Source organism: Colletotrichum spaethianum (genome assembly GCF_022836535.1).
Source record: "Colletotrichum spaethianum MAFF 239500 DNA, contig24, whole genome shotgun sequence".
NCBI classification, from domain to species: Eukaryota; Fungi; Ascomycota; class Sordariomycetes; order Glomerellales; family Glomerellaceae; genus Colletotrichum; species Colletotrichum spaethianum.
Genome location: NW_026054794.1, coordinates 373,549 through 385,284, shown reverse-complemented (window position 1 = coordinate 385,284; position 11,736 = coordinate 373,549). Strand labels below are relative to the sequence as shown.

General features: G+C 57.0%; 4 protein-coding genes across 4 annotated transcripts; 2 read left to right on the top strand and 2 right to left on the bottom strand.

Annotated features, from left to right (window-relative positions):
• Positions 1 to 383: 383 nt before the first annotated feature.
• Positions 384 to 1,086, bottom strand: ColSpa_08761 (pterin-4-alpha-carbinolamine dehydratase; the record flags this gene model as incomplete). The annotated part of the gene is made up of 3 exons (XM_049274973.1): positions 384 to 605; positions 716 to 778; positions 910 to 1,086. The coding sequence occupies 3 exons, from the start codon at positions 1,084 to 1,086 to the stop codon at positions 384 to 386; spliced, it is 462 nt and encodes a 153-aa protein (XP_049130930.1).
• A 1,276-nt stretch (positions 1,087 to 2,362) lies between these two features.
• ColSpa_08760 (uncharacterized protein) lies at positions 2,363 to 3,652 on the top strand (the record flags this gene model as incomplete). The annotated part of the gene is made up of 1 exon (XM_049274972.1): positions 2,363 to 3,652. The coding sequence occupies one exon, from the start codon at positions 2,363 to 2,365 to the stop codon at positions 3,650 to 3,652; it is 1,290 nt and encodes a 429-aa protein (XP_049130929.1).
• A 4,695-nt stretch (positions 3,653 to 8,347) lies between these two features.
• Positions 8,348 to 9,226, top strand: ColSpa_08759 (putative transcription factor lepB; the record flags this gene model as incomplete). Its single annotated transcript, XM_049274971.1, has 2 exons — positions 8,348 to 8,554; positions 8,774 to 9,226. 2 exons carry the CDS (start codon positions 8,348 to 8,350, stop codon positions 9,224 to 9,226), a joined length of 660 nt encoding a protein of 219 aa, XP_049130928.1.
• Positions 9,227 to 9,883: 657 nt separating this feature from the next.
• Positions 9,884 to 11,724, bottom strand: ColSpa_08758 (actin-like protein arp5; the record flags this gene model as incomplete). The annotated part of the gene is made up of 2 exons (XM_049274970.1): positions 9,884 to 9,916; positions 10,003 to 11,724. The coding sequence occupies 2 exons, from the start codon at positions 11,722 to 11,724 to the stop codon at positions 9,884 to 9,886; spliced, it is 1,755 nt and encodes a 584-aa protein (XP_049130927.1).
• Positions 11,725 to 11,736: the final 12 nt, after the last annotated feature.

The following is an 11,736-nucleotide window of genomic DNA, read 5'->3' as shown; positions in this document are numbered from 1 at the left end:
GAACGGAAATCGCAAGGATGCGAAACGACACGAGGCTCGACACCGAGTCCATCAAAGCCTACGTAATTATTCATTGGAACGGCGTTTGAAGAGGGATTGACGTTTGTGCAAAAGAGAAGAATCAATGATGCGAATTCTGTCGTATATAATGGGACGGCCACCCAGAAAAATGGCATTTTAGTAGACTACTTAATTACAGCACAACACTCGTTCTTTCTTCGCACTCCTTTGGGTGAACCCCTTTGTCACTATGTTTACAGTATACTACACGGAGAACTTGACCGAACCCGGGTCCTGGGGATCAAGATGTTCACGTTCCGCAACGGCGGAACCTCGGACCCGAAACCAATTACAGCCGCCGGGGCGGGAACCGAGGCCTCGCCTCACTTCTTTGGCGTGCAGCAGTCTCCTGCCGTGCCCGCGGCCTTGTCAGCCAGACCCCGGATGCCGCAGCTGACGGCAGCCTCCCCCTCGACGGCCGGCGGCGCCTCGACCTCGCCAAAGTCCTTGGCCAGGGCGTCGCAGAGCAAGGCTAGCTTGAGGTCCTTGTCCGACAGGCCCTTTGGGTTATGCGTCGTCCAGCGGATGAAGGTTGTGTTGTAGACCTAAGCGCGCAGGTGTTCGTCAGCTCCATGGGAAGCACAATGTTGCAGCAACCCCCTTGTCCTATTACTGAAAAAAAGACTGCGAATCTCATATCCGGGGGGTGACGTACGTTGGACCACTCGGGGTGATGGTTGTGTGTTTTACACTGCAGGCTCACGGCCGTCATGAAGTCCTTTTTTCACGTGCATCGTCAGTTCTCGCATGCCTCGCCCTTTTTTTTCCCCTCTCCCTCCCACGCCGAGCCGCGGTTGAGCTCATAACCATAGATCTGTGGCAGGGAGGGAGAGGTGAGTTGTCACGCACCCACGTCTTCGCAAAGTTCTTAAACTTGAAGCTCCTCTCGACGGCCTCGCCGTCGTTCACGAGCGCCCAGCGTCCCTCTCCCAGCAGCGTCTCCAGCGTCGAGGACAGCGAGGCCTCGTCGGAGCCCTGAGAGAAGCGGGCCTTGGCCTGGGCCGGGGCGGCGGATGTTGTCGACATCGCTCGCGGGTGAGGGCGACGGAGTTGTCGCTGGACGGGCCGGGGTGGTGCCGATGGCGCTCTCAGGAACAGAGACGATGCGGTGAGGGATCGCGGCGTTTGATGTGTGAGGCGGCGGAGAACGGCTGGGGCGTTCATCTCTGACGGGTCGGCGTGAGTGGGAGTGAATGGCCCCGCGGGTGTTGTGAGGTGTTGGACGTGGTTGTGCTTTGAACGGTGATGTAAGTTCTGCAGAGCGTCAGCGAAATGGTGGTGAGGAGCCCGCCGGCCTGGTTGGAGGTTACGATGCTAAGGGTGTACCCCCTGTCGCCGGGTGCTCGCGGCCGAGCTCAGGTGGGGTTCTAATAAGATCGACCAGTCACTTGGTAACAGCCTGTTTCTCTCCGTCTCAATTTGTGCATTTTGTCTCCGTCCCTTTGTATTGAAAACATGTTGAGCTACAAGGGCACTCAATATAAGACGAATGTAAATCAGCAGTGATGAGGAAATTTGGGCTTCTCTGAGACAGGCGAGACTGGGAAAGCTAGAAAACTGCAGTATCACCGGGATGAATGTGGACGTCGCACAATACCATCTGCCGCCTACCTACCGGGCCTGTAGAGACGGATGATCTTCACTGTATTATTCCCCCGGCGTCTGCAGCATGTGTGCGCCATTGACGAATTAGACATTGACGCAGTAAGCCCGGCGATGAAACCCAACAGCCATACTGTCACCAATCCTAGGATGGGTGCCCGCCAAGCTGGCACACGCGAAGGATTACATCGTGCTCTGAAGGACGGCACAGCTCTCACCTTCGCTTCTGGATTTAGCAGGTCGATTACCCAGCCCGCGCTTGCTCGGCTCCCTTCGGCGCCAATCCATTGAACAGCTCAAGAGCTTGTGTCAGCATGCTGTTCCTTTTCCCAGTTATCGAAAGGGGAAAAGAGATGTTTGAATCCCAAAGTGCCAGGGGGTACGCTACCCCGCGCTTCGAACCTACGCATGACGAGAAGCTCCGGGACATGACGACAGGCTACGGCTTGATATAAGCTGCGTGTCGTGTCTTTCTGGGTTCATCCGAAATCATGGTTCGCAACCCGTGAACTAAAACCACGTAAGAGTACGCAACTGCCGACAGCTAACGCGAAAGACTTCCTACAGACGGTCCGTCGTCCCCAATCGCACGAGCCTGGACAGGTCATCAAACATGCGCGTACCCTATAGGCCTTTACCGGCGGAAGCCTTATCGCACTCACCCATCACTGCAACCCGAAGCGTCTCCCAGGCCTCTGCAATGACTTCACAGGAAGGGGAGCCGGCAGTGGAACAGGGTGCCACCGTCATTGTCGCTGAACTGCTCATCCCGGGCCGCGGTGACCCCATCAAGAACGCCGCCGTTATTGTCGAGGACGGCAAGATAGTCCATGTCGGCAAGTCGGACAAGCTCCCGGAAAAGTACCGCTCAGTTAAGCCGGTTCAAGTCCCGGTCGTCATGCCCGGTCTGTGGGATGTGCACACCCACTTTCTCGGCATTGACGTGGTGACTGGGATTGATACCGGCCTGTTCGACGTCTTGCCTGGATCCAATGCCCTTATTGGCGCGGTCATCGTCCAAGACCTGGAGGAGACCCTGATGGCGGGATACACCTCTGTCCGAGAGCTCGCCGGGTACGCTGGCGACCTGGTCCCCGCCATCGAAAAGGGACGTCTTGTGGGGCCCAACGTGTATTCTTCCATCGCCGCCATGTCCATCACCGGAGGCCACGGAGACCAGCACTCGCTCCCCATCCAAACGATGCAGAGATTCGCCGAGTGTGGTGGCCCCTGCTCCATCGTTGACGGCGCGGACGACTGCACCAAGGCCGTGAGGCTGCTCGTCCGCCGAGGGGCGCGCTGCATCAAGGTCTGCTCCAGCGGCGGCGTCCTGAGTCTGTTGGATGACCCGGAGGACAGGCAGTTCTCGGACGAGGAGCTCAAGGCCATTGTTGACGAGGCGGGCCGCAGTCGTCGCGCAGTCGGTGCTCATGCCATCGGGAAGGCGGGCATCATGGCCGCGCTCAGGGCAGGCGTCAAGAGCATCGAGCACGGCATATACCTCGACGACGAGGTGGCCGACGCAATGCTTGAAAAGGGCGCCATCTTCGTCCCGACTCACCACGCCGTGACCGCCGTCGGCGGCGATCCATCACAGCTGCCGCCCCCCATCGCGCGTAAGATTGAGAAGCTAATGCAAAAGGCAAAGGATTCGTATCAGTTGGCCATAAAGAGAGGCATCAAGATCGCGCTCGGAACGGACAGCCTCAGCAGCGACCGCACGAAGGGCATCTCGCACGGCAACAACGCCATGGAGCTGTACTGGGCGGTGAAGAACGGCATGACGCCGCTGCAGGCCATCGAAGCGGGCACCGCGAACGGCCCAGAGGTTCTCGGAGGGATGGCGCCCCTAAGCGGGCAACTCAGGGAGGGATATGACGCGGACTTGATCGCTGTCGCGAAGAACCCTCTGGATGACATCGAGGTTCTGGTGAAGAAGGAGAATATCACCCACGTCTGGAAAGGGGGTCAGTTGTTCAAGTCCCCCTAGGACAAAAGTCAGCGTTTGTACCTTTACATGGGTGCGTAGCCCAGTAGCCAGTCAGTACATACCAGTACCGCACGAAAATGTAACGGTGTTGCCCGGAAAAGAAACATCTGCTTGTTGTCGCAGCGGAGATCCGCCTGCCAATCAGTCAGCGACTAGCCTATCGGTGAGCAAACCAAAAACGTACAATAGCTTCTCTGTCCAACGTCGTCTCCCTGCTAGCCGCCGAATGCCTCCCATGTGTTGGCGGTGGCTTGATGTAACTCGACTGTTCGAGAAGAGTTAGCGGAATTCCTGACAAAGTGAACGCCCCGTCCGTAGCCACAGGACCCTCGATCCTCGGCAGTTCCAGTGTCGAAGTGGGCGTCGTAGGCCTCTCCTGGAGGCGGCAAAGTCTAGCAGTCACAACGCTGACTGAACACAATTCGCGTACTGTTGAAATAACCCTAATGCTGTTTGAGCAAGCCACGTCAGTAACGACCCTTGGTCTTAGTGGCTCTATTTCAAGATTTTCTTGAGGGTGAGGACGTGCGTCTGATAGGTTTGCTCGTAAACAGCGTCCAACCAGACTCCGCTGGAGGTCCTGCAGACCTCTGATTACATGTTTCGCGAACAACATCGTGGTGGCAGCGGCAGACCGGCGGTAGCGGAGAGATGGATTGAAGCCCGTACGGGTCACTGCTGTTGGCGGCCAAGTTGACGGTATCCTCCATCTATGATAGCCATGCTCTTGTGTGCTCCAACTTGAGACATGGTGATCCTTGGACTTGCAGGGTCAGAAGAGAGTAATCTAATAATACCACTAGAAGCACACGAAAGACTTGGTACGGCAGGGACGCCGCTGGTGAGCAGAAAATGTGTTTAAGATCAGATGCATGAGGTGCTGACAAGGTAGTGCATGTTGAAAGACAGCAAAGTGTCTTTCCCTTCCCTTAATGCAAGCTGAAGTAGTTGACATATCGAAGTGTCCAGGGCCGAGAAATGACATTCCATAAGTAGAAAGATTGAGTGTTGGTCATGCCGAAATGACCACAATAGAAAGCTTCCTGAACAGATGTGTTGGGCAGCTGCAATGTCGGACATGCTCCCCGTGACATCGCTACTGCCATTGAATGTGATGCCTCGTACAAGACGAAGATTATTCGCGACGATGAGTACCATTTCGAAATTCCAAATGGCTTGCGTCGTGGTCGTTGGCCATCTGCCAGACGGAGCCAGAGGAGCAGTACCAGACGCATAATCCTGCGAATAACATGCTATTGGCCAGGAAGTATCCGAGCAAGTGTGTGGTCTTCCAGGACCCGCACAGACTCGATGCAAGCACAGGCGCATGCTAGACGCGCCAAGGCCTCGGGCTTATGTAAGTCAAACACCGGGAGTCGCGGCTCTTGTAGGCCGAGGAAAGCCCGGTCCCCCATCCATCTCGTCGTCCAGTGAGATAGGTGTCTCTGGAGTCGCCCGGGTGTTTCTAAGTACGTCGTTGAGGGGAAAGAAGGATTTCCCGGCAGGCGGACGTTGGACAAGGCCGGCCAATGGTGGTCAAACACTCTTCAAGGAGGCATCGCGGTATCGGATTTGGTTCATGGAGGCGATAAATCCGCGCTTGCTAGCCGGTCACCTTACAAAGAGCTATGCGGGAATACGGCGCGTAGAGCACCTTGAGTTGCGCATCCTATCCTGTGCTGCGCCACATCCCAGGGGTGGAGGCACATCTGTTCCATGGTTGTGTTCTTCCACTCTGTCAGGATGCGGAGAACCTACCGCATGGATCCCTATGGCGCCGTGGTCGCCCTGTTCTCGTCGGCCCTTTCGCAAAGTCCGTCGGCTCACTTTTGAAAGTGTGCTCTCTCACCATTGGCAAATGGAAGCGTCGGGCTAGCCCCTATGGAGACTGGCTTGGATGAGGTAATTTATCCTGCTTCGCTGTTACTCTGCGCTCCCGCCGCATGTCACAGACCTGGGTCGCATTGCTGACAAACCGGTTTGCTGACTATCCCGGCGATAACAACTTCATGCCGGAAAGAATCAACAGATACGTTGGAGCATCATGCCGACCGTTCGTTCCCTCTGACTGCTCAACACGGTCTCGTTGGAAGACCAGATAGGGGTGTCAGCTAGAGTCACGTGGCCTACCACGACATCTTCGCCGCCAATCAAGGGAGAAGCCCAGGCTCCACGGCAGACGTATACACGCCCGCTGTCGCGGGTGTGAGCACATCTGCATTCAGCTCTCGATCTACACCTCCCAACACAGATTCCATCTCGAGAAGGGAGCCAGACGAGTGTGCATGAGCAGCACAGCAGTGAGAACCATTATTAGTTGGCGGGTTAGTAATCTGGTGGATTCGGTCTCTTCCTTAGGTGATGTATCCCGCCTGTGAGGGTTAAGAAACCTCGACGGAGGAAATGCCGTCGATGCACTCCGCACTTCAGCTTGACATCCTGAACTCTGCAAAGCATAACGGACATGGCATGCTGCCGTATCAAACAGAGAAGGACTCCAGAAGACATCGAATTAGAAGACCGCCCAAAAACCCCAATCGCACTCGTTCTGGCTATAACTGATCTTAGATCAGATTGAAAGCTCAGGTTCGGTACCAAAGATTGACAGAATGACCCGAGATCCAAAGGCTGTTCATTCATCTCTCGCGTCCAATTCCTCGCATCTGTTTCTGTTGGTTGATTGGGTGTTGCTTGACCTATCCCGTTGGGTCTAGGAGAGTACCTTCTTCAGTCACCAGGTTGTCTCACGGCACAAGGCGTACCGGGTCGGGGGCAGGAGAGGACGCCCAGGTGACAGGAAAGGTACCTCGCGAGCTCAGGCAGGTACACACCGAAGTACCTTCCTGCGGCAAGCAACAAGCTGCCTGAACCTGCCACACCTGCCTCTCCGCCCTACCGAGATCCCTCCTCGTCGCGTCCACGACCAATCCCTCTTCTTTCTCCCCAAATCAGTCAATCAACCAACCAGCAAATCCTTCACTCCCAGCCACGCATTTCCCCCTTTCTTCCCTCCTCTCACGCAAGAAGAACCTTCGACCCCTTTCACCACAAATCCCGGAACAACAGCTGGCAAGCAAGAAAACAGGACGACACGACACACTCAACGCGTCAAATTTGGTTCTTGAGCTCTCCCACACCTTTCCAATCACCGAAACCGAGAGCTCCTCCCACACTTGGCCACACCTGGGGAAAACAACCGAGGGGCGGGCAACCAGATCACACCAGACTCATATTGCATGCTTCTGCCGCGGATCACAAAAAAAAAAAAAAAGAGGTCCAAGCTACGCGACCCGACCTTTGCGTTACCTTACGTTACCTTGCCTTTCCCCCCCTTACCTTGGTCCTTACCTCTCCGGAACAGGCACGGTACCTACGGATACCTTGCTCACACCTTACGTTACCGCGTACAGATTACCCACACCCTCGTCAGGTTTCCCCTCCTCTACGGCGCGCTAAGGTCCCAGCCGATTACCTAAACATTCGTTGAACTGCCGCATCGGTCCTCCGTCTCATCCAGCCTGCTCGTCCGGGCCCTCTTTATAAGTCGTGGTCGGGTGCCTGTAGTAATCAATCCTCCCGTCCACTTCATGCTGAGTCAGAACCGGAGCTTGAAGATGCAGAGCGCTTCGCCCTCGCCTTCTGCGAATACCACCACTAACACAGGTGAGTAGTGGCTGGCCTTTCTTGTTTCTCGTTTTTCTGATTCCTGAATCCCATCCCCGTTTCCTATTCTATTCTTCATACCATCCTGCAGGCCCGCCCGACCAGCGAGGCGTCTGCCACTCCCCGTCGTTCCCGTACCATCCCCCTTCTGCCATCACCCTCTTCCTCCCTCTCTCTCACCTCTACCTCAATCCGTCCTCCAATTCCGGCAGCTGGTCTAGCTTTCCGCCTTACCTCAGCTTTCAACTTTTGCTCGTACATTGTACCGTGCCCGGATTTCACGTTCTTTGCGTGAGACGAACCCTTTTTCGTTTTAAACTACGTTACAATCACCAACACCTGCCACATCCCAGGAGAGATTGCGCTCCCTCACCACCACCATTGATATGTAATCATCCCCCCTCCCCCATCAGCTTCCCTCCCATCAGCCGACTCCCCAGAGTCACCCAGCAGCTGTCCGAGCTACGCCCTTTCTCTCTTTGTCTTCGCGATAAGTCGCTTGAAGCAAACGCGAAGACTCAGCTCCGGCTTGGGCGGCTAGCTCTCACACCTCCCTCCCCGTCTCACGGCGCATCTCCCAGACTCTCCCAGACCCCTGCTGCTACGGGGACTCCAGTACTCCCTGGGACCTCCATCGAGCTGTAATCTTCCTTACTATATCAAGCCAAAGCAGCCCCGAATCTCACTGGTCCTTAAACTGTCCGTTTTGACAAGTCTTGGTTTCGCACTGAGCCTAGACACATCTTGCTGACATGATACGTGCTCTCCACAGACGCCCACTTGCATGCGCAGCTTGAGCTACTAAGCAAGCACACCACGCCCAACCCGTCAGACAACGCGACAGCCCCATCCCGCGGAGCTCGTCTTCAAGCTGCCAACCCACCAAGCGCGTCGCCCGCTCATGGCTATAGTAACGGCTCGACCTCGCCACCCACTGACGTCTTGCCGCCGATAGTCAACAACCAAGCCGATTCCGAAGCGCATATACACCCTGATCTCCGAGCTCGAGCTACCCACGCGCCAGCCGTCAACATGATGCCCGCTGGCGTACCTCCTCAACCGCAGCAGCAACAGCAGCAGCAGCAGATTTCACCGCCTGCGCCGACTGCCGGCCCATCCACGGCGCCTCCCACCCACTCGCCCCCGTCAGGCATGGCGTTGGACGAGACCGCAGAAGGCCGCAAAGCTAAGCGCGAGCTGTCGCAATCCAAGCGCGCCGCCCAGAACCGAGCTGCTCAGGTACGATATTCACAATTGAAAATGGGTGCGCGGGGATCAATGGCGCGTGTTTACACCGCGCATGGCGCAGAACATTGTTGCAGTGCTTACTGTACTCCGTGGCTCGTTAGCCTGTCTGACCGGCCACTCACTGCTGCCAATCCTGTTGTATCCGGCGCGCCCATTCAAACTTCCTTTACGACCTGGTGACGAGCTTGAGCTGACCTAGATACACTACAGAGAGCTTTCCGCCAGCGCAAGGAGGGATACATCAAGAAGCTTGAGCAGCAGGTCAGAGACTACATGGAGATGGAGCAGCAGTACAAGGCGATGCAATCAGAGAACTACGCATTGCGCGAGTACGTGATTCATCTTCAGTCACGCTTGCTTGATGTTCAGGGCGAAGTCCCTCAGCCTCCTCCCAACGTCAACCTCCAGCACCCGCCCATGCCAGCTCCTGCCGTTCCCACGAGTGGCCCGGAAATCACGCCCGGCAATGCGGGCGCTGGCCCCCTCGAAGCTGTTGCGCAGGCAGTGGCCGGCCTGCAGGCCCAGGAACAGCTTGCAGAGAGGCAGCAGTTCACAAGCAAAGGTTTCCAGTCTGAGCAGATGAAGGAGGAAACGCGACGGGAGGGCGAGGAGATTGATCCCCAACTGCCGGATAGCCTTCCCGCCCCGACCGCTTCTATGTGATTGCGCCCAAGAAACAAGGGCGCGTCGTATTTCAATCCCATGGTTTTTGTCGATGGCGTTGCGGTATAATGGTTTGTGAAGATATTACTAGTGGGCTGGCGTTACCGGCATGGCTTCTTCTACCCACCTTTTTCGGGTGTTTTGTTGCGATGCCCTCGGGCCTGAGTTCTTCATCAAAAGGGAGAGGAGTGGTATTGTGGTTGTCGCGACGTTGGCACGAAAGCGAGCGTACCAAACGAAGATATTCGAGGGCTTGAGGAAAACCGCTCGGCGGGATTATCTTGAGCATTGTTTGTATGAGTCGGTCTTCCATGCGGTGACTATGCGGCAGCGGAAGCGCTGCTCCGCCGGTCGATTTCCAACAGCATGAGTTGAGGCCTCGGCGCGACCCGGTTCTCGTCGCAGATAGTCTTCGCTGAATCACTTTGCATTGCCATTGTTACCTGAAGTGTACTGCTCACGTGATGACGCGACTTTGCCTGTGAGCATAGGGGATGGTGGTTGGTTGGGATTCTCGAGTCAAGAGCACACAGGACGAAGGCGACGAAGCTTGCTTTTCATTGAACTGGGACAGACTGATTAACGAACCCCCCCCCCCAACATTGGAACCCTCCCCCCGCCCTTTGCTGCGAGGCGCCCCTTTTCCTGGTTGACTAATCATACATACGACATGTTGCCGAGGTCGTGTTCCTGCGGAGCGGGAGGTTAGCATCTGTCGACAAGAGACCGGAAAAGGGATGGAATGCGAGAATGCGGACTGGGGGATGGCGACCTACCTTGATATACTCGGAGCCCTTCTCCTGGTACTCCTCCCGCGTGATGGTGGCGGCCTTCCATGCGGACGAGCCCGCCCAGCCGGCGGCGCCCTTCCAGGCGTCGAGGAGGGCGTCCTGGGCGCGGCGGATGGCGAGCGGCGAGTCGGCGGGGAGCAGCGGGGTTAGGCCCTGGCGGAGGCGCTCGTCGAAGCCGCGGAAGAGGGTGTTGCCGCCCGTCAGGAAGATGTCCTTCAAGAAGTCGTCGCGGTTGGGGACGCTGCCGAGGCGCTGGTTGAGTATGTCTCCGACGATCTCGACGAGGCCCCCCTGGTCGACCCCGGCGATGGACGGCTGGAACACGACCTCGGGCACGCGGATGCGCTCGACGTTGAGATGGATCTGGTTCAGCTCGGCTTGAGAGCCCGCGTCGAACGGCCGCGGGCCGCGGGCGAAGGCGTGCAGCATTGACTTGGACCAGTCCGTCTGCGCCTCGTGCGTGTGCTCGTACGTGAACTCCGGGTCGTAGCGGAGCAGGTCCTCCTCGTACGTCTTGAGGTTCGCCTCGAGGTTTTCCTCCTCCTGCTCGTCGTCACTGTTGTCGCCGACTGTGATCTGGCGGTACACGCCCCAGTCGTCGTCGTTGGCACCAAAGGTGTCATCGTCCCCGCCGCGGCGGCGCTTCTTGGTCGGGTTATCTGAGGCGAGGTTCGCGATGCTCTTCATGCGGATCTGCGACGCGAGCGACTTGCGGTTGCCGAGATCCTGCTTGAGGCGCTCGCGCTCCTTCATCTTCTGGAGCGTAACGGCGCGGGCCTGGCGTCTCTCCTCGAGCCAGCCCTCGAGGTCGTTCTCGCGGCGCTCCTCGTCCAGCCGCTTCTCCTCTTCAATGCGGGCCTTCTCGGCTTCCTTCTCGGCCTTGGCGCGCGCGCGCGCATCGTGGTTGGACTTCATGAGCTTCTGTTGGCGCTTGGCCTTAAGGCCGGCGTCGTCGAGCTCCTCGTCCGGCACGTCCAGGAGGTCGAACACCGGCTCTTGCTGCTCCTCCGCGGGGTCGCCGCCGACGTCCTTCGTTCGTGCCTTCTTGACCGCCTTCTCCAGCGTCGCGATGGCCCTTTCCAGCGCTGCTTCGTCCTTGAGGTCGTTGCTGTCCAACAGCCGCCTGACCTCCTTCTTGTTGGTCTGCTGTTCTAGCTTGGCTTGGAGCTTCTTGAGTGATTCGAGCTCGTTCTCCTTGCGCATGAGTTTCTCCAGACGCATCTTCGCGGCTTGTTCCTGTAGACGTCTACCGCTCTCCTTCTTCCGCTCGGCGATACGTGCCAGCTCCTCCTCGGTTTTCTGCACAATGACCTCCTCCGTAAAGGGGTACTGGATGACGATGTCCCGGTCCTCAAGACCGGTCCAGTCTAGGTAGCCCCGAAGCTCATTGTCGTAGTCTGTTGAGACGTATGCGTGGTCGCGAAGCATGTGCTCGGCCTGCGACACGTTGAGCTTCCCTGTGAAGGCAGGGTATTTCAGCCGGATCAGCCTCAGCAGATACTCTGCCGCATGCCATCCTCCCCAGTTCAGCCTTGTGGCTTGGTTCAGCATCGCCTTGTGGTTGTAAACGGGTATTACATGCGTAGAGGTGTAGGATGACGAGACCACTATGCCCGTGTTTCCCTTGTTGTGTGCGTACGAGAAGAGCGAATCGATACCGTACGCTAGTGACGGAGCACCGTAGCACTCAAAGACGATTTCCGTCATTGCTATATAGAC